The sequence below is a fragment of the Ailuropoda melanoleuca genome, chromosome 14 (assembly GCF_002007445.2).
Source record: "Ailuropoda melanoleuca isolate Jingjing chromosome 14, ASM200744v2, whole genome shotgun sequence".
Taxonomy (NCBI): domain Eukaryota; kingdom Metazoa; phylum Chordata; class Mammalia; order Carnivora; family Ursidae; genus Ailuropoda; species Ailuropoda melanoleuca.
Window position 1 is genome coordinate 44,887,252 of NC_048231.1, and position 21,400 is coordinate 44,908,651.

The 21,400-nt window shown below is 55.9% G+C and overlaps 1 protein-coding gene across 2 annotated transcripts in view; it reads right to left on the bottom strand.

The window, feature by feature from the left end:
• Positions 1 to 9,781: 9,781 nt before the first annotated feature.
• PPM1F (protein phosphatase, Mg2+/Mn2+ dependent 1F) overlaps positions 9,782 to 21,400 on the bottom strand; it is a 27,095-nt gene continuing 15,476 nt past the window's right edge. For both annotated transcript variants that reach the window (XM_034642079.1, XM_034642080.1), the window contains exons 4-8: positions 20,503 to 20,705; positions 19,707 to 19,895; positions 17,699 to 17,842; positions 15,193 to 15,286; positions 9,782 to 13,997 (exon numbers count right to left, since the gene is read on the bottom strand). In XM_034642079.1, the coding sequence (XP_034497970.1) occupies positions 13,645 to 13,997; positions 15,193 to 15,286; positions 17,699 to 17,842; positions 19,707 to 19,895; positions 20,503 to 20,705 (983 nt within the window). In that variant the 3' untranslated portion in view covers positions 9,782 to 13,644. The remainder of the gene's footprint in view (positions 13,998 to 15,192; positions 15,287 to 17,698; positions 17,843 to 19,706; positions 19,896 to 20,502; positions 20,706 to 21,400) is intronic.

Sequence of the window (21,400 nt, forward strand, 5' to 3'; positions counted from 1 at the left end):
TTTGTAGGGCGTTCTCAACACGGGGATGCGTTATAACTTTGGCAGGTCCTAGGCACTTTTGCATTTGTGGGCTCCTTCCTCTATAAAAGAAAAATAAAATACATTTTATATTGCTTTGGTACAAAGATGAATATGATCCACGCTGGATTCATTACTATTAACATGCATTTATTTCTTCTGATTTCAAAATAAATGAAGACTAAAATATTTTTATGGGTCTTTAAAATATCATGGATAAATTGGCACTGTCTCAATCCGGGTCTGTTCAATGTTTCCTCGAGACTAGACACAGGACGTGTCAGAGTACTGCTGAAATGATACTATGTTATTCTCAGCATATCATGATGACTTGATCATCGTGGGAACCTCGATTGGTCATAGGAACCTTGGTTCCATTGTCAAATGGCTGTCTACTGGGCTTTCCTCCATAAAGTCAGCATTTTCTCCTTTGTGCTGGAGAAGTATTTTGTGGGGTGATATCTGAGACTTTGCCAATTCTCCAGTGGTCTCTATTTGCCTAATAAACTACCCTCAAATTTATTGCCATTACAAAGACCATTATACTGTGCTTCTGGATTCTGCGGATCAGGAATTCAGACAAGGCACGGTAGGTCAGCGTTATCTCTGCTCCTCCATGATCTGGAGCCTCAGTGGAAATGACTTAAACTGCCGGAAGTGTCTTCAATGGCTGGTGGCTGGATGATCCACTTTCAAGATGGCACCCGGCCTGGGGTGACTGACAGACAGGCTCAGTGGGGATTTTTGTCACCAACATATGGTTTCTTGTTGTGGCTTGGGCTTTTCTACAGCATGACTCTGGTTCTGAAAGTTCACAAGAACACCAGAAAGAGTGTTCCAGGAGACGAGGGCGGAAGTTGCGGGGTTCTCCTGGTCTGGCCTTAGAATCCACAGCGTCATTCCTGCCATGTTTTTTCGGTTACCGGTGAATCTCTATGCTCCACCCAGATTCAAGGAGAGGGAAACTATTCACCTCCTGATAGGGGTGTGGCAAAAGAGCATGTGGGGCGGGAGATTTTGTTGACACCAATTTTGGTTTTGGAAAATACACTCTGTATTTTTCAATATTCTGTTCCTCATCAAATCTGCACCTATCAGCCTTAGAGCATCCATGAAGTCTCCGGACTGAATCAATCTACCACTATGACGATTTCTCTATTTCCATCATCCCTCTACTTTTATTGGTTGGCTTTGTACTGTAAGGAAGAGCTCTCCCTCCTCCTTAATCAATATGATTCATGGATTCCTAGGTTACTGAGTGGGTTGTAGTCGATTACATCATTTTTATTTGGATGCTCTAATTGCCCCAGACTTGGTCAGTGGGAGCTCCTTTATGTCCTTGAGGCACGTCACTATTATTCTCTTATTTTTATTTATTTATTTTAAAGTAGGCTCCATACCTAGCATGGCACCCAGTGTGGGACGTGAACTCACAACCCTGAGATCAAGACCTGAGCTGAGATCAAGAGTTGGATGCTTAACCGGCTGAGCCACCCAGGTGCCCTGTCACTATAATTCTTTGAATGCTTTCTTATTTTCCAGGTGCCCCACTGACATTGGAATCAGGCTTTTCTTCAAGAAGACCTAATTCCTCTTGGTGAAGGATGATGTTTAGAAACCTGGATCTGGGTGCCTGATGTGCTTGTTGCTAATGGGATGACAATGCTTCCAGGCCCTCTCAGTGGGCAGTGCTAGGGGAAAAGTGCACACACACCTACACACACATATACACAAATATATTTGTATAATATAATGTATAATACAATATATACAACTATATAATTATACAATATATATTTGTTATATATATACATACATACAATACCTACACACACATACAGCTCACCCTGACGGCTCCAATTCCTCAGGCCTGCCCCCTTTCCACATTTGTAATTCTCCTCCAACAGTGAGAAAAACCTGGCTCCCGTTATCCTCAATATATTTGCTCAGTCCCCTGTGGGTAACTGATATTCCAACTATACCAGCTGCCTCCTTGGCTTCCAGCCATGTTGCCATCTCCAAGGGAAAGGAAGGGAGAGGGAGGGAGGAGAGGGAAGGAGGGTTTCAAGCACTTTGCAAGCTTGCCCTCCCCTCCAACGCTACTTCCCTTGCTTTAGTGGGTCCTGACCGCAGCCAGCCCAGGCTCTCCATGGCTAGGAGCTCTTGGCTCTCCCTGCCTCAGACTCTTCTTCAGCCGCTCTACTCCTGGCTTCCGAGAGAGTTTCTTTCCATTTTATGATTTTTTTAAAATTACAAAAACATTTCATGCTCATCTTTACGAATTCAAATAATGCAAAGCACGTAAAGCAAGGCATGAAACTGTATAGCACCCCCATTCCACCTCCAAGAGATAACCAGACTTCTTTCCCGTGCTTTTACGAGCACACTCATGTATATTTACACGATCTTAAATATTCATAGTTTGATATATTTTCATTGCTTGTTTACTTGGTCTGAGCATAACACATCTGCCACAATCTTTTAAACACATTGGAATCCATTACAAGACTGAACAGTAATTTATCCATTGACCTACAGACTGTTTTTAAGGGTAACGTTCATCGGTGCCGGATGCCCCTCATAGCCACTGCCCTCCTCGGAACCCGTTCAGCATCCGCAGGCGGGTTTTTGCCCGGATTTGGTAGGGGCGGGCGGGCAGCGATTTGAAGAGGAACGAGAGTGAGTTCTGGGTGTTTACTGCCTCGTTTTACCGCGGGGTTGCACCTGGCCCGCCACGACCCTCACAGCTCCTGCAGGGGGCGCTCTCCACACAGCTCCTCCTCTCACCCCTCCAGGCCCAGGGAGGGCGACAGCCCCTGCTCTCGCTCGCTCCCCGCGGCTGCCCGGTACGTTGTGGTTTCCCTACACCTTTCCCACACTTGAGTAAATAGTCCCTTTATGAAACTCGAATTAGCCTATTTGCATGTGCAGGACGGTTGCACATGGGGCCAGCCCAGCACGGCGTCAGGGACCGTTTGTCAAGCGCTCACACACACCATCTCAAGCAGCTCCACCCACCACCGAGGGCGCGCTAAAATGTGAATGCAATTACTGCCCCGCCCCCACCCCAGAGACAATCGAGGGCTTGTTACTGCTGAAGAATAGAGAACAAACCCTCGGGTGCAGCACTGGAGGCCGCCGGTCCGCCCGGGGTCCGCACAGACCACACCCTCTGCTCCAGCCACACAGGGGGAACAGTCCCCCGACCCTCCCACCTTTGCTGACTCTGTATTAACCTCGGAAATGAAGCAACCGGGCAGCTGTTGAGACGTGAGATTTCAGTAAAGCATGTTTGAGACGAATTGCCAGCACCCACAGAATTCTAACAGATTTAATCTATTCTGACTCAGCCACATGGACAGCCTCGCGGCGCGGGCTGTCTCAAACACACGCGAGCGCACGCGCGCGCGCACACACACAACACACGCACCCACAGCTATCTCGCAGTCCCTGCCACAGCAGGTGATGACCAGAGGTGGGGAAGCTCGGTTCCACTCTCACTCGACTCTCCGGGAGAAGGCGGCCTGGGTTCTTTTGCATATTGGCCATGACCTCGAGTTGGCTGCTTCCCTGCTGCCCCAGAGCCTCTCCCCAGGGATCGCAAAGACCTTCAGGGCCGCAGTTATAACTGAATGAGGCCGGCACAGCCTCTCAAGCCCAGGGCGCTCAGGAAGTGCTAACTGCCTCCCAAGCTCCTCAAGGGCTCACTCAGCTTCCCTTTGGCTCTCCTGGCCCAGGGTCATCTCTCTGCACAGACCATGGTCTAACCACCACGTTACCCTTGGCTGCTGGCCCACTGAATGTTGCGGACCACCTGCCCCTGTGCTAGGACCCTGGGATCACGACCTGAGCTGAAGGCAGGTGCTTAATAGACTGAACCACCCAGGTGCCCCAGAGCCTTTTTACTTTTTATCAAGGTGTGCACCCAGGAGAAGGGGCCTCTGTCCCCAGATTCTGCACTCTGAAGTCTGAGTGGACTCAGCAAGCAAGCACTTGTGAAGGAATGAATTGTTTGGTGTCTTGAAATAACATTAAAGCTTTTTCCCCCCTTCTGATCTTAAAAGTAAAACATACTTACCAAATTTTTGGAAAATACAAAAATAGTAATACAAAACCAAAATAGAAATCCAACCACCCAGAGGTAATTATGATTCCAATTGTGGTAATTTCTTTAGGTCTTTTTTTTTTTTTTTTAAAGATTTTATATATTCATTTGACACAGAGAGAGAGCGCAAGCAGGGGGAGTGGCAGGCAGAGGGAGAGGGAGAAGCAGGCTCCTGGAATCAAGACCTGAGCCAAAGGCAGATGCTTAACCGACTGAGCCACCCAGGTGCCCCTTCCTTTGGGAAGTAAGCTCTCCACCCTACTTGGGGCTTGAACTCAACTCACAACCCCCAAGATCAAGAGTGGCATGTTCTAATGAGCCAGCCAGGTGCCCCTCCTTTGAGTCTTTTCTATGTGTGTGTAGAATAAATATATTTCCTTGTATATGTGTACATTTATGTATATAATTAGCACATGCTTTCATATGCTTTGTGTTTTGCTTTCGTCATTTAACATCATTTTTCTCAAGTTTTTCTCCTGATTTTTATATTTTTCTGATTATTTAAATGTCCTGTTTTCCTATGTAAGCCTTCTAAAATTCAGGAACAGCATTTCAAAGGCTGAGTAAGATTCCACCCTATGAGCAGCTCCAGCTGGTGGAGATCTAGGCTGGTTCCACCATCAGCTACAGTAGCAGCGCCCTGGTAATTATGTGACTCATTGTCCTCGCCTCCCGTTATACACAGTTATGCACTCGAACATCGCAGTGTTTGCCTCTTGTGCCAGTTCAATCATTAATAGGGCCCTCACTCACTCTCAGAGGTGTCACCTTGGAGAATAGATTACATGGACCTCTCTAGGAGGACTCAGAGGCACCACAGGGCAGAAGGGGCTGCCAGGGTGGGGGGAGGCGAACGGAGGTGGTTCTCGGGTTCTGTCGTGGGCACCTGGGTGGAGGGTGGTGATGCTAATCCCTAAGATGAGGTGGAGCTTGCAGAGTGTGTTGAGTTTTGGATACGTTGAGTCAGAAGTGTCCAGGAGACTTTCGGGACATTCTCTGGGAGCAACTGGAGACCCATTCCTCACCCAGCAGGTCACTTGGTGTGGGCGGGGCTGTACTTTGCTTTCCATGGATTGCTCAGCAGCTTGGTGGAAGTAAGAAGCCATCCCAAGCATTTCACCAACACGGGTGTTAGGGCCCCAGTGAGTGGGGGAGGAGGAGGCAGGACACCGAAGTTTCCAGCAATTTATCACGACCTTCCCCTAAGCTTATTACATACAAGTTTCAGATGGTCAACACTGAAATACAGCCTGTTACAACCTGTACCTCAGTCCAAAGAAAGGGGGCCGTCTCAGCTGGAGCTGTAGCTTGGCCGGCTTTACTTCCCAACTTCGAAGGTCTGCCTTTGTAACTCAGCGGAGCGGCCCATCAGTGGGCAATCAATGATGGTCCACTCCCCTCACTGAGAGAGGAAAGATCTGATACCCAGAGAGAAGAACGACCCCTCAAGTTCGGGTCTGGGGGATGCGTCCTAGAATCCAGAGGTGGGGTGAAAGGAGTAACCACTGTTTCCACATCTAAATTAATCCTCGCTGCAACCCTGGGAGGGGGCCATCTTCATCTCCATTTGCAGATGGGAAAGCAGAGGCTCAGGGGCTGATGTCCCTTGACTGCAGAGATTGGCAGAGGTGGGCTTTGAACCAGGTCTCTGCTTTCTGCCCCTTGGGCTGCCACCCCCCCTGCTTCCAGAGGGAAGCACCCTGCCCTGTCTGCCTTTGCTGACACTTACAGACAGACCTGGTGAATTACAGCCTTCATTAGGTAAATGTGACCTTCAGCAACACCCTCCTGGGGCCAGCCCTTGAGCTGAAGACATAAGGATGACGAGAACATGGCTCCTGACGTAAGGGGTTAGAATCTAAGGGCAGAACTGCAAAGCAGCATATCTTTAAGGCTCAGAGGAGAAAAATAAGTCCCCAGGAGGGGAGTGACCTACCCAAGCCCATATGCTCATTTAGGGGCAAGAGCAGAATGAGGCAACAACTCTGTCCCCTGTTCCTTAAGAAAAAGTCACCCAACAGTCAATACGCACACCAGTTTCCCACCCTCCTTGCCAGCCAAGGAAACACAATCTGAAACCATAAGGAGATGCCGTTTCACGTCCCACTGACAAAAATTACAGTCTGATGGAACCAAGCAAGTGCTGGCGAAGATGTGGGACAGCAGACGCTCCACACGCTGCCACCTGTATGGCGCAAGCCCTTTGCGTGACCCTTTCAGGTGGGTAAGGAGGAAGCAGCAGGGTGGCCTCCTGGCCCCCCGTGCCATCGTGTGGGCCCACACCTGGCTTCATGCTCTGCTGCTGCTGCGTTGAAATTCCTAATAATTTACCAAGGGGCCCACGTTTTGATTTGCGCCGAGCCCAGCAAGTTCGGTAGCCAGTCCTGCCCGGTGGTCTCACTCCTGGGTATATGCCCCAGAGAAACTCTCGCATGCAGGTCCTAGGAGACCTGACAAGGGTGTTCAGAGCAGCCCCATCTCTGCAAAAGGCCAGAGACCCACACAGCATGGATGAATCGGAGGAACAGAACGTGGAGCGACAAAAACGGGAAGAACGCATACAGCAAAGTCCCACTATCAGAAAAAAGACAAACAAAAAGAATAGTGTGGTGGTGGGTGCCTGGCTGGCTCAGTCAGTGGCATGTGTGACGCTTGATCTCGAGGCTGTGAGTTCAAGCCCCACGTTGGGTGTAGCGATTACTTCAAAATAAAATCTTGGGGCGCCTGGATGGCTCAGTAGGCTAAGCGGCCGACTCTTGATTTCAACTCAGGTCATGATCTCAGGGTTGTGAGATCGAGCCCTGCACTGGGCTCCACGTGCAGTGGGGATGCTGCTTGAGATCCTCTCCCTCTGCTCCTCCCCCTGCTTATGTGCTCTCACTCTCTAAAATAAGTAAATAAATCTTTTTAAAAAATCCTTCATAAAGATGACACAGAGAGGTGGGCCCTCAAAGGCACACGTGGAACTTTGACATTGTTGGCCGGACCCTTTTGAATCTGGTGGGTGGGTCTGTAATTATTAAGTGTTATATCTATGACATTGATTCTCGGGCTGTTTAGATTGAATACTGCGTATTTTCACCAGGGAAGAAGGCACCCGGGCGCGCTGTGCTGTCAGGATGAGGCATGGAGAGGTGGGCGGCGGCCGCCTGAGCATTAACAGAGCTAAGAACCAGCTTCCCGACGAGAGAACAAAGTGCTACAAACAGTAAGTGCGGCACGTGGTAGCACACGTACGTAGAGCTTCGACTGCACTTTATAGCTTTCGTATTTTACGTTTCCTCTTCAGTGACTTTATATTGTTTCCATCTCTCTGGGCAAAAAGGTGCTTTTCATTTCAAGAGGTTTTCCTCTTTTTAAAAAAACATTTTTTTTTTATTTATTAGAGAGAGAGAGCGCGCACATGCATGAGCGGGGGACAGAGGGAGAGGGACAGCAGGCTCTCCATTGAGCACGGAGCCCGACTCAACTCAGGGACTCGATCCCGGGACCCTGAGATCATGACCTGAGCTGAAGGCAGACGCTTAACTGAGCTGCCCAGGCGCCCCTTAAGAGGTTTCCCTTTCTAAGCTGCAGTTCTGAACACTTATCTTGGCTATTTTGTTTTACACCCGAAATCAAATCTTGTTCTTCCTCTTTTCTTTTTTCCAAGTTTTGTCATGTTGTGCTATTACTTTTTTTTAAGTTCACCTGTTTATTTATTTATTTATTTATTATTCATTTATTTGACAGAGAGAGAGAGCACAAGCAGGCAGAGCGGCAGGCAGAGGGAGAGGGAGAAGCCGACTCCCTGCTGAGCAGGTCCCAGGACCCCGGGACCATGACCGGAGCTGAAGGCAGACGCTCGACCAACTGAGCACCCAGGCGCCCCTGTCCTAGTACTTCTATAATTTCAGGAAGGAGCAGTGAGAGGGAGAAAAAGAGGGAGGAGAAGGGGCGGTGGTTTCCCACGCCACAGCCATCATGACCGAGGGGCCTGCCTGGGACGGGCCTGCCTGGGACGGGCAGAGCCGGTGCCTGCCCAGGACCCTCTGCCCGGGTTGGAGCAAGCCCAGGGCAGCTCTGAGGAGGTTGTGACCATCGCTTGGCCTCGGGCACGCAGATGTCTGGGACTCCACTAGCCTGAGTGCCCAGAAGCAGACCCCTGATGAAATGTGGCTTTGTGTGTGGGCCTGACCGAGGCCCTGTCCTTGACGGTTCAGAACCTCGTTCTGCCCCAGATCAGCCTGACAAGGATGGGAGTGCCATATAGGACCAGGAGGTAGCTAGGCATTCTGGGACCCTCTGAGGGGAACTCTGGGGGCAAGGTAGTCATCGGTCCTCCCAGCTGGCTTCCAGTCTCTCTCCCTGGCTCTGCTCACTGTTGAGCATGCTTCCCCAGGCTGAGTGGCCCGCCACCCCAGTCCTGACCACCCTGCTTTCACCCTTCCTGCAGGCAGACAGTCCTCTGTGCCAGACTTGGCCTCTGGGTGTAGGTTTGTCTCCCTGCTGGCAGAGAGCCTGGCTGATATCCCCAGCCCCCACCTGCCATCATGATGGGCCGGTCTGGCAGGTGAGTGACACCCAGCTGCCACAGAAGGCACTCAGTCCCTGGCTGCCTGGTGCCTGGCCCCTCAGGCCTCCCCCACCCCCTCCCCAATGGGCCCAGAGAGGATGCTCTCCCAGGCTGGGGCGGGGGCTCAGAGCTCAGTGACAGTGGGGTAGGGGGGAGCGTGGAGCCACCATCTGGCTATAGAAACGAGATTCAGACACACAATTCGTTTGTGAACAATCAAGACAGCATATACTTAATGAGGTTCTGCTGGGCAGATTCTGCAGGGAGCTTCCAAGGAGGCGGAGGGGCCCGGGCAGGGCGGGGGAGACAGATGGGTGAGTAGGCGGGGCTGGGGGGTGGTGCTCAGGGCCTGGTTGGGAGCCCCAGCCCCCTCTCAGTGACATGACGGAGACAGATAAAGCTGCCTCTCTTGCAATGAGGCCTGGAGTGGGAGGGGCACGGAAAGCTCTCAGGGTGATTTGGGAAGGGACTAGAAGCTGGTCTGGCAAGGCCCAAACGTGGGCAAAGGCTTGGCACCCAGGGCAGGGCTTGAGGGGAGGAAGGGACGCAGAGATCTGGCTAGCTGGCCCCAACTAACCCCCAAACACAAGTGCCTCCCTTCCATTTTGGGGCATTCAGGCGGCATTTTGGGGCCATGGCTCAGCAGTGTCTGCATGGAGGCATTTTGGATGTTTTCCTGTTTCCCTGGAGTCTGAGTTCAGCCAGGAGCACAAGAGAGCTCCTGGCAGCTGCTGGCCTGCTCTCTCCCATCTGAGTGTTTTGCTGGGAGGGTCCCCATCCTCAGTGTCTCTGGGCCACTCCAGGCTCCCATGGGCTCCCCAACATTGTGAGGTGCCCCCGAGCTTCACCCCCCTCCTCGCCGCCCCCGCAGAGGCTCCCAGTGGCCACGCCCTTGTGTGGCCAGCACAGGGTGGGCTTGGAGCCCGGGGAGGAGAACCAGGCCGGACTGGCGGGCCAGGAGGCAAGGCAGTCTTCTGAATTAGTCTGCTGCCTTTGGGGGGAGATTGGCAGATGGGCGCCCGGTGCCCTAACGGCTTCTAAACACACCCTGGACACTCAGGGGCACCAGGTGCTCGGAGGTGAGAAAAGGCAGGACTCAGGGACAGGGTTTCAGAACTCGTGGTTTATTGACACGTGAGCACAGTGCCCCCTGGGAGGAGACCGAGTTTCTGGCCCCCTCATCCTGGAACTCATACCTGCAGACAGGGGAGACAGCCATCCCATCTCGGGACAAGACGCCCCCTGCAGAGAACACCCCTCCCAGGAGCCCTGCCGAGACGTGCACAGATAAACCCTTGGCAAGGCTGGCATGGCGCATGAATGGCAAAGCTCGGCGCATTTGGCAAAGCTGCGGAGCCTCGGCGAAAAGCACAGGCCTCCTGGGGCTGCCTCTCTTGGGCTACAGGCAGAATCAAACCCAAATCAGCTTATTTTGCACAGGCCCAGCAGGTTTCCATTGAGCCCTTGTCAGGGCCGGGCCGAGGGACCTCCGGCGCGGTACCCCAGGCCCCGGGAATACTGCTGAGGTAGCCGGGCCACCTGTGCCCGGGACTCCAAACTGGCAGTGCAGGGGAAGGGGTGAGGGCGGAGCGCTGACTGGGGAGGGGAGGAGGAGAGAGGGCTGTGGCCCAAGGCGGGCTCGGGACTTCAGAGAGCCTGTGCGCCTCCAGTGGGGCCTGCCCCCGTCACCGTCCCCCCTAAAGCACACCCCTTTCCTCGTCCTGGGTGCTGAGGACAAGCTGGGTCAGGGAGAGCCCAGCTGTGCCCTGCCCCTCTCCATGCCCCCCTGCCTCACACCGGCGGAGGGAGGGAGCTGAGCCTGCCTGCTTGCCCCGCCCCTGCTGGCTCAGAGTCAGCCCTACCACAGGGCCTGCTCTGGGAGCTTCCGTGTTCCGTATGCGGGGCTAACATCTACAGCTCCGTTCTTTTCCAGCCCACTTAACTGTAAGAACAGACACTAATAACACTTAATCACCCCTCCCTGCTAGCAGTCGGGGAGGGCTCCCGCGGCACTGGCAGCAGCTCCCTAGGCCGCACCAGGCTTGCCCCGGGGAGCCCCCAAACCTCCGGCATCACAGATTCAGCGCAACCCTGTGCCCTAGAGAGGAGACACCGAGGCCCAGGAAGGCTCCATGACTTGGCTCAGCTCATACAACGAGCTGGTGGCAAAGCTAGGATTTGAGAAGGGGATCGAGGCTTCCAGACCTGAGGTCCCAGTTAGGGGCCTTTATGGGGCTGTGGTCTGAAAAGGAGGTGGGCCAGGCCTTTCAGAGGCTGAAGACGCCCAGTGGTTCCCAGTCCAGCCCCGGGCAAGAGGAAAGAGACCTCTATGCCTAGGTGCTTACACAGAGCCGGTGTCCGTGCAGGAGGAACAGGGGCCCCCTCACCCCAAGGCAAGGGTGAGCGGCACCAGACCACGGAAGCCTCTGCCAGAGGGGGGTGGTCACTGGGACAAGCCTGCAGAGATCTCCTGGTAGAGCTTGGAGCCAGGGCATGAATCAGGCCGCTACATGGTGAGATCCAGGCTCCACGGGTGAAGCCCCACTTTTGGTGGCAATCACGGAATCAGACTGGCAAAGAAAGGAGAACAACAGAAGTCCACGTCTCCTCCCTCTGCTAAGCTCATGCCCAGGGGCAGCCAGGCCGGCAGTGAAGGGCTGGGCCACATGCTGCCTCTTGCCAGCCTTGTGCTGGGAAGGGCCAAAGAGGGGGCTTCAGAACCCCAGAAAGCAGCAGGGCTTTCAGATTAAGTGGGGCAATACTAGGTCACTGTTGGCTCCCACCAAACCTCTGAATTGTGGTGACCATGTTTAAGATGCTTTCCATAATGAGCCTCGGGCCGTGGCACCGCCCGGATCACCTGAGCTGCTTGGGCCCTGCCGTGGGAGTGAGGGTTAAACTCAGAGCCTGTGGGGGCATCTCCCACTGCCCCACCGCCTGCCCTGAGCTGCCTCCCTCCCTTTCTGCTGCAGGGCCCACTTGCCTGGACGGGGGGCCGGGAGGGGGGCTTCCCTGGGCTGACGAGGGCCACCGAGGCTCCCACTACCCACCGCCTCTTTGGCAGGGCCCCCCTCGGTGCACTGGGATCAGGGTCCTCTCTGCCCTCTCCTAGCTGGGGCCTGGGGCCAAGCTTCCTCCTGCTGCCCGCCTCCCAGTGACATTCTCCAGAAGCCTCAGCTAAGCCTCCCACTGGTGTTCTCAGACCTGGAGGCCTGAGTCCTTCCCCCAGACACCCCTCTCTCTGGGCCCTTGGCCTCTGCCTGGACTCTACACCCAGCCCTGCCACTTCCAACTGGACACCCATGCTATATCTGCCTCACCGGATAGGAGTAGCCCGAGTCACCCAAGTTTTGTGGCTCCCGAGCCTCCCCTGCCCACAGCATGCCAGGGAATGTAGAGCTCTCCCCAGGTGTTGGGCTGTGGGCAGAGCAAGGTGGCAGAGGGGGCCAGCCGTGGCAGGCGGGAGACAGGAGGAAGGGTTTTGGTGGCCATGGGGCAGGTAGGCAGGATAGGCTCCAAACAGCCTAAGCCCCCCTCCCCCCCGCCCCGTGCTGCTTCGGGACTCGCCAGGGCCTCTAAGTGTGCTTCCCAATGAAACCAATTTGATTACTAACACAAGACCTTCTAGGACATTCCAGTCAAACGAGGAGCCCGCTTCACGGCGCTCACCCAGTCCCTCAGCCTGGGCACCAGCCAGAGACATGAGCAGCAGGGCCAAGGTGTGGAGGGAGGCTGGTGTGGGGCCCGGGTCACCCCGAACTCTCAGAGCCCTGCGATCTGGCCCAGGCCACACAGCACAGCCTATGCTCTTAGGGGCTGCTTTGCTAAGTGTCAGCAGCAAATGGAATCACAAGAGGCGGAAGGAACTCATCCGGGAAGAATTCTAGCCAAAATCATGCCACTATAACAAAATAAATCCTGCTTTTGTAAAAACGGAAACATGCCTAGTAGAGTCCGTCCCAGTCCGAACCCGTCCCAGGTTCTAGCCTTACCTAAAGCTGTTTAAGGCACTTGAATGGCTTATTAACACCACCTGGAAAAGTTTTTGTTTCAATCCTGATTTAGGAAAAAAAAAATTCAGTAATACTGCAAAAGAAGTTTCTTCTAAAAAAAAATTAATACTTAAGTTTCCTAAGAATAAAATAAATGCTAAGCTCTGCTGCTTAAGTTATGTGACACAAGGTCAACTTGGCACTGACGAAACAAGGACAAAAACCTGAAATACTGCTTCTGAGTCAGACTTCCCTGCGGGAAGAAAAAGACCACAAACAAAAAACACACGTGTCATTTCTCTGACCTTCCCCTCCCTGGATGTGTGCGGGCTGGGAGGGGACCGGGGAGGCTGGGGCCGCGAGGGCCCACCGCAGACCAGATTCCTGGTGCTCCCTCCTTCCCAACGGGGCCGCTCTTCCCGCTCTGGGAAGTCGGCTTGGCAGGCCAGGACCAGCCAGACGCATCTACAGAGAGGAGTCCTCCTAGCTGCGGCCAGGGGGGAGCCAATGAGAAACCTGTGCTGGACATCCAGGATACACTTGGAAATGTCCATCGCCCCTGGGTCTGCCCGGGGCCTCACATGCAGCGCCCAGCTGCCCCATGCGTGTGCCCGGCATCTTTGGTCTGGCTGCGGGCCTGCGCCTGTGGCCTCTGGTCCTGCCCCTACCCAGTGGGCCTGGGAGAAGAGCTGCTCCACTTCCCGGGTCATCTTCTCTTTGGTGAGGTCTCTTCCCTAGGCCTCCTTCGGGGATCCGGGCCATCCCACCGCCTGCGCGAGCAGGGCATAAATAACAACCCCCCCAACCCAGTGCAGTTCCACAGCCGCCAGGATGGACTGACGCAAGCTGCACAGGGGAATCGGGGCCCAGGGAAAGTACTGTGAGGGGGGCACCCGCCTGCCCACCTCGGCCAGCCAGGTCCTAAGGCGTCTGAGGGGGAGGGGCATGGGGTGGGGGCAGGGGGCCTGCACCTCCTAGCTTCTCTGGGGAGTGTTGGTCTCTGGCTCTGAGAGGCCAGAGGGCACATCCCCTGCCCCCTGGGCCCCACCCTTCAGTAGGTCTCGGGGGTCCCTGAGGAAGACCACCATGACTGTGATGTTGTCGTGGGAGCCCCGCTCCCGGGCTGCAGCCACCAGCTCCTCGGCAACCTGCAGCCCGCTGCCCTGCTGCCTGACCAAGTGGCTCTGGACGAGGCCAGCGACCTCCTGGTGGGGGACAACATCGAAGAAGCCATCACAGGCCAGCAGCAGGTAGTCCTCGGAGCCCGTCAGCTCCCGAGAGGCTGAGTCCGCCTCCCCTGACACGTAGGGCTTCTGGAAGACGTCCCCTGGGTATGGGAGAGAAGGGCCTCACGTCAGAGGGCCAGGCTGCCCACTGCCGAATGCCATCCCACCAGGCCTGGGCCTCACCGCGGCCACCCTCCTCTGACACCCGTGCCCACTGGTGAAACTGGATAATTTCACGCGGTGCTAAGGGCTCTGAAGAAAACAAGAGAGGGCAATGTGGTAGACTTATTCTGGCCAAGGTAGGGCCCAGCCGGGCCAGAGGTCAGCCCGACAAACAGGCTCTTCACTTCCAGTGGGGCTGGGTCCGGAGTCGGAGAGGGGGGATGGCTGAGGTGGAGAACCTCACTCTTCCTTCCATGTACTCAGGTCTGTGGCTTTTCTCCTCAGGACACTCTCCCTGGGACCCCGCATCCAATCTGCTAGCAAGTCCTGTTGGCTTTGTGTTCAAAGCTCTACTGGAACCCACCGCCCCCTCCTCACACCTTGCCCAGGCCCGCGGGTCCCCTCCTTCCACTCCTGCCCTCCAAGTGTGCACCAGCCCGAGCCGTTTCCTGACACAGAACTGCCTGGGTGTCCCCCTCCGTGAAGGAGCCTCTGCTTGGAGAGGCCCACCCTGCCGCCCCCCCACAGCAGTGTGTCCAGTGACCCAACGGCGGCAGCAGCAGGGGGAAGGGCTCCAAGGCCGGTGCCAGCCGGGGGGGCCGGGAGGGACAGGTGCATCGCAGAGCTCAGCAGGAACGGAGTGGTGTCTAAGTACCTGGGGGGAGAGGTGTGGCTGCCAAGTCCCAGTCTGAGGCCCAGCAGCAGCACGATGCTGAGAAAATAGGATTCTGGAAGAACAGGATTCTTCCTTATTTTTTTTTTTCCAAGATGGAGAAAAGAATCAGCATGAATGGGGGGAGGAAAATCGATAATCCTCATTTATGGAATATTCGCAAACGACCTTCCAGCACATATAGGAGCTATCCAAGGGTCTCCTCGTAGGGTTTTCCGGGCAACTGTTTTTAGCGAGGAGATAATCGCATACAACTGAAACGGGGATTATTCGTGTGAGACAGAAGTCTCTGAGGTGCTTGCACGCGCGCTACCTAAATTCACCAGAGGCCCTTCGGTCTGATCACACGGCCCCACAGACCACAGGTGCTTTATCAGCACAGGACGCTGCTGTCCCCAACAGCGGGGTGACCCTCGGGCCTCAGACAAGAGGCCTTGGTCTCCCGCCCCTCGCCTCCTTACCGATGGCTCTGGACACGGCCAGGGTCCCGTTGACTCTCCAGCAGTCCATGTGAGACACGAAGCCGCCCAGGGCCTCGATGCGCTCCTTCTCGTCCTGTGGGGGACAGCCGGAGTGGGGGCCGGGGCCGGGCACCCAGTGAGGCGGCGCCAGCGGAGATGCGCTGGTTTCCGAGACCGCGCTGGGAGCCGCAGCCCGCGAAAGGCGCCCGGAGGAGGCATTAGGAGAGCGGCGAGAAACCCTGAAGAAGCTGCAGTCGTCCTCGGAATGCAGCACGGCCACGTCAGCTAGGACGCAGGCACAGCCAGAGCAGCCACGGCCGCCGACCCCCACTGCCTCCCCTTTCACTCTGGGGTACTGTCCCCTCCTTGCAGGTCGCTGCGTGTGGCCACCTGGCAGGGCTGGATGAAACCTGAACCAGGCCCTGTCCTTTCTCGAAGCCCCCCCCCCCCCTTAAAGTGAAAGCAGCACTGCCATGTTAGGCACCAGGGGATCGGCTTCCTCAGCTGAGAGCTTCCCATGCCCCACGGGACAGTATCTGCCAGACAGCCCAGTCCCCTCTCTCTGGGACCACAGATGTGGGCCCTTCCACCTGGAGACGGTCTCTGTGCACATACAGACCCACTGCAGGGTGGGAGGGAGGGGGCACACTGATCCCAAAGGCTGGGTCTCCCACGCGGTTCCCTGCGGAGGAGGTGGCAGTGGGACTCGGAAGGTTTGCAGGAGCCCTGAGCTGCCGGCACGGCTCCCTCTGGGCTTGAGAACCCACTGTGGTGTGAGCAGTGCCAGAAAAAGGCAAAAAGGATCATGAATGTGGGCAGGGAAGAAGGAGGAAGGAATAAACAGGGGGAGGGGGAAGAGAGACCCAGAAGGGTCTGGGGAGAGGCAGGTGGGTATGCAGGTTGGTTGGCTGGCCGTGCTCTTTGCCACGGTGCCACATGGCAGGGCTCAGGCAGTGCTCTGGAAAGGCTGCCCGGAAAAGTCCCCGCTGGGTCACAGAGGTGGCGCAGGACAGCAAGCCTGCAGGGATGTGGGGGGGCAGGAAGAGTCCAGGCACCCGGAGCAGAGGCTCGCACCTAGTCCTGACTTAGACCACATCTCACCTGACTGCCCATCTCAGGGTAGGACGGTCTGCCAGGGAGCAGGTGCCAAATGCCCCAGTGCTGCGGTGACAGTGGAGGGACACAGGGCAGCTGCCATTTCTCAGCTGTGTACTCTGGGCAGGTCACTAAACCTTTCTGAGCCTCAGTCCTCTCCTCTATACGATGGGGAGAGCGTATGTGGGAGGTGAGGCCAAGGAATGCTGTCATTCCTGGCTGTTTTGGTGATCAGTGGCTGACACTCCCTGCAGTGCTTTCCAAATCTAGAAACCACAAAAGGACAGCTCCTTTCAGTTACATAAAAACCAACGCGTCTACAAGGCAAAAGCCCATCAACATAGACAAAGCAGGGGGCTACTTGCAAATCGCCCTGCAGACAAGGAGCTGACCTACAAACTGATCAGAACTACAGCAACAGCTCAGGGGACCAATGAGCCAAGGACAAGAAGGAAGGGCTCTCCAGAAAGGCAACGGAAATGACCTTGAGTGTTTGAGAAGAGGCTCGGCCTCAGCCGGTAAGACAAACACGAACCCAACAGCCGCCTGCCTTCCTCTCAGACTGGCAGGAGCCTGCGGTTCTGTGGGACCATGGGCAAAGGGACTCCAGGGACACACAGCCCGAGGGGAGCAGTGCGGCAACCATGCCGGGACTGCCACTGCGAACATCCCAACCCCTCCATCCCACTTCTAGGAGTCTGCTCTGTTAATGTGCTGGGCCTGAGCAATGAGATACTGGACCAAGTTATCCATTGCTGTCCTGTTTTTAGCATGAAGAGATTGAGGGAGTCGCCACGTCCACAGACAGGACTGGGGAAGAACGGAGCTCCAAAGAGCCCTACGGAAGGGTGGGGACACTTCCCGTGCTACGTGGAATGCCATGGAAGGCCCATCCATGTGGCAAAAGCCAAGCGGGGACAGGGCACGCGGGCACTCCCCAGCATGCGAACTCCCCGCTTTCCTACTTCAGGAGACAGACAGACTGGACGCCTGTGAGATGCGGTCCACGGAGGAAGGTCACCCTTGTGTCCAGGTGAGGACCCCAAGGCTCAGAGCTGAGTGGCCTCAGGATCCCCGCGTAGCCTCTACCCAACGAAGCCCCAAACCTGGTTCCTTCTGACCCCGGCTCAGCATCCCCTCCTCACTGAAGCCCTCTCCCCCCATAGCCCAGGTGGCCGGCCGCCCCTGGCCCACATGCACAAAGGTAAGACCCTGCCCTCTGACCCCAGCTTTAGGGGAGCCCCCCCAACCCCTGGCCACTCAAGTCACAAGGGCCCTCCCTCTGGAAGAACACCAGGAGCTCCCTAGGAGTGGTCCAGGGCCCGTTACTTCATTGCCCATCCGCTATCTTGTGCGGTGCAGCATGACGGGGGCTGGGGCTGTCCCAGGCAAAGAGGGAGGGGGCCCTTACCTGTCGCTCAGGTCTGTGCGGTTCCATCAGCTTCACCACCTGTCCCTGCTGCACCAGGATGACCTGGGAGTCCCCGAGCCAGGCGACGTGCAGGGTCTTTCCGGCGATGAGCACACACACCCCTGTGGTGCCGCTCTGCAGCCGCTGCAGGGAGAGGGAGCAGGTCGGCCGGCTGCCGTCCAGACTGACCGACTCCTGGAACAGTGCTCAGCCAGGCAAAAAGAACGGACTGCTGAAGCACACAAGGGCACGAGGAGTCTCCTGAGGGTTCCGCTGTGTGGCGGGAGAGCACAGCCTGTGTGGTCCCGTTTGCACACAACTCTAGAGAGCACGAGGTCTATCACCGGTTACGTCTGAGCAGACGAGTGCTTGTCTGCGGAGCACGTGGGCAGGAGGGTGGGGTAACGGAGGACAGAAGAAACTCTGGTGGGGGGGTGGATACGTCTGCTACTGTGGTGAGGGTTACACAGCTGCAGACAAATGCCAAAACCTACCCAACTGCACACGTCACTTGTTATTGAACCAACTGTACATTGTACACTTGGGACGCATGTCAATTTTCTCAATAAAGCTACCTTAAAATAATAGGACCCTAATTTGAATACCTGCTTCAGAGTATCGTTACTCTGGGAGGTGGCCCGGGGTGACCGTGGCCACGGGGGCTGAGGCATGTCAGTTTTTCACCGGGCTCCCACTTGACAGTTCTAGATGCTATGTGGTTTTCTGTTAAGAGGCAAAGTCTAGCTTTGCCGATTTCCGCTGAGGTCTGTGCTCAGAGCGTCTGATGACAGTGCACCCCCTTCCAAGTCTCCCGATGAGCCATGTCAATGGGGGCAGGTCCTCTGAGCTCTCTGGGCCTCAGTTTCCTGGTGTCTAAAATGGACACAATTTTAGTAGCTACCTCGCAGGGCTGCGGGGAGGGCCCCATGAAAGTTCTGCAGGTGAGGGTCAGCGGGTGGTCAAGTTCACAGAGGAGGGGTCGGGTGCGCTCTTTCAGAAACAAATGCCTGCTCCCTACTTGGCTACGATTCCTGAGGAAGGAACATGCCTAGCGGGCACCAGCAGCCTGCCAAGACCCTGCCTGGGTGACCAAGGGGAAGGGGGGCCATGCATTAATCATGGGTTTTATTTTCTATATTTTCTTCTTTAAAAAAATTTTTTTTTAAGATTTTTAAAAATTTTAAGTAATCTCTACACACAACACGGGGCTCGAACTCACAAAGCCGAGATCAAGAGTCTCACGGGCTTCCGACGGAGCCAGCCGGGCGCTCCTATTTTCTCACGCTCTGACAAACTGGGGTGCTTGCTAATCACAGAGAGAGTGCCCCTCCCAGGATGGGCCGATCACTAAAGATAGCAAATGTGCCCCCAGGCACACAAACTTCATGCAGGAGCCAGCCGGTCTGAACGCATGTCCTCAGCCCCGTCGTCTGCCTCTCGTGCCCGCTCTTCCCCCTGGCCTGGATGGCTGGGGCAGCGCCGGTAGCCCAGAGCCCATCCAGGTTATTCACACTATCCCATCCTCCACCTGCCGGAACGCCTGTGCTGCCTCGGCCTGCTGCGCCCAGGCCTCCGGGTGAGGCCACCGTGAAGGCTCCACCATGTGGTGCTGGCTCCCTCTGCCTCTGGACCAAGCCTGGGGCCTCCTCTTGGGCACTGGAAGTAATAAAACTCCTCTTCCAAGGTGGCCTCTGTGCCTGTCATCTTGCCATACAGGATCAAAACAGAGTCCCTGGCGCATCTAACAGGCTGCCCCCTGTGCAGCCGGCACCCCCACCAGAGTGGGGCTGGTCGATGCTGCTACGGGCCAGCCTCATGCTGCTTCTGTGCAAATGTAAAGCCAGCCTCCCATTACTGTAAGAATGAAGTCACATGATGACCAGCAGAGTTCAGTGGGGACCTTCTGACACCACCAAGTGCTCTGTTTCTCTCCCTCTGCCCGCCGAGCCTCTCTCATGCGAACCAGCCTCTCTCATGCCAACGGCTGCTGGACCACACTGGCTCTCACCTCTCGCTTGGCTTTCCAGAGAAACATCTCATCGGTGCGCCGGAAGGCTTCTCTGAGGGCTCGGGCGGGGTCCTCGTGCAGCTCCGGCTGGCGGGCAACGTTGGTGTGCACGTGCACGGCAGCGAACCGAGCAGCGTCCACCCCGCCGTGACCATCGAACACAGCGAAGTAGGCTCGGTCCACGGGGTCCTGGTGGCGAGTGCAGTGGGAGTCACACCGACCTCGCCCTGACCCAGGCTGTCACCTAAGGCTCCGGGTCTGGGGGGGTGGGGCCCAGACGCTGATTGGGGTGGGTCTAGAAGAATCAGCATGGCCTTGGCCATCAGGTAGGTCACCCTGACTCAAGCACTTGGGAGCAGCAACACTTGGAAAAGGACAAGCCTCCAGAGCCTCGGTTCACCTTCTGCAAGGAGTTGCTGGAGCATAAAATGAGGGAAGATGTACCAGGTGGCTCCCGGGGCCTGAGACAAAGCAGGGCTTGCAACCATGAGGCGAATGCGACGCCTGGGGCCTCCCCTTCTAACAGGCTCAGGCAGATCATTCCCTTTCCTCAGTCCCTTAGCTGGGAAAGCAAGGTGGCGGATGGCTGCTCTGGCCCAGGAGGGCTGGGCCCATGGGTTGGGCCTCCGCGAACCCTGTGACGTGCTTGGCCTCACCCCCGTCAGAGGACAGCTACAGGCATCACTCCTGTCTTGGCTCTGCTCGGAACCCCGGGGGCCCCTGCCCCCTACGCACAGCCTCCTGAGCTGTTCTGACTGGGGCCCGGGAGGAGGAGCACTGGAGGCAGAGCACTCACGGACAGGCCAAAGAGCTGGTTGAAGGCGGGCAGGCACACGTGCCGGTCCTCCATCTTGCGGCGGGTGTTCCGGATGGCATGCACCGAGACCAGCCACTGCCGCTGAGGAACCCGCGCGGTCAAGGGCACCTGCTTCTGCCACTGGCTGCACACTTCCCAGAGCCGGTTAAAGAAACTTCGTGCCAGGTCCCCGGCATCCAGCACTGATGGGCATGACAGAGGACTGTTAGGGAAGCATCGACGCGGGCCAGCTGGGCTCCACTCGCTCTGCCTGCCCCCTTCTCCGCAGCCCCTGCAGCTCTCCAGACAGCGCCCACCACAAGCCCGCACAGGCCCCACCAGCCCATGAGCCCCGGGGCCTTCTGAGCACCCCAGCCTGGTCAACTGTGCGTGACAGCCTGTGTTGGGCTGGGCAGTATGGACAAGGAGGAGCCTCCCATCCTACAGTGAGCAACTCCACTCATGGGAGTCCACCCCAAGGAAACAGCCAGAAACACAAAGATAATTTCAGGACAAAGTATAAAATCATTTATAATTGCACATTAATTAGAAGCAATATATATCCAGTGACAGAGTAAATTATGGTCTATTCTCTTGATGAAGAATTAAGCTGCTATTAAACACGATTTTCACAACTAAACACGCAACTGCCACACGGCCCAGCAACCGCACCCCTGGGCGTTTATCCCAGAGAAATTAAGACGGCACATGCACAAAGCCCTGTGTGCCCCAGCGTTCACAGTGACTCCACCTGTAACAGGCAGAACCTGGAAATGGCCCAGATGGTTTTCAACCCAAGAGTGGGTAAATCATGCCACGGAATACTACTCCGGGAAGGGAGCGAGGGAGGGAGGGAGGGAGGAAGCGAGGGAGAAAGGAAAGAAGGAAGGAAGGAAGG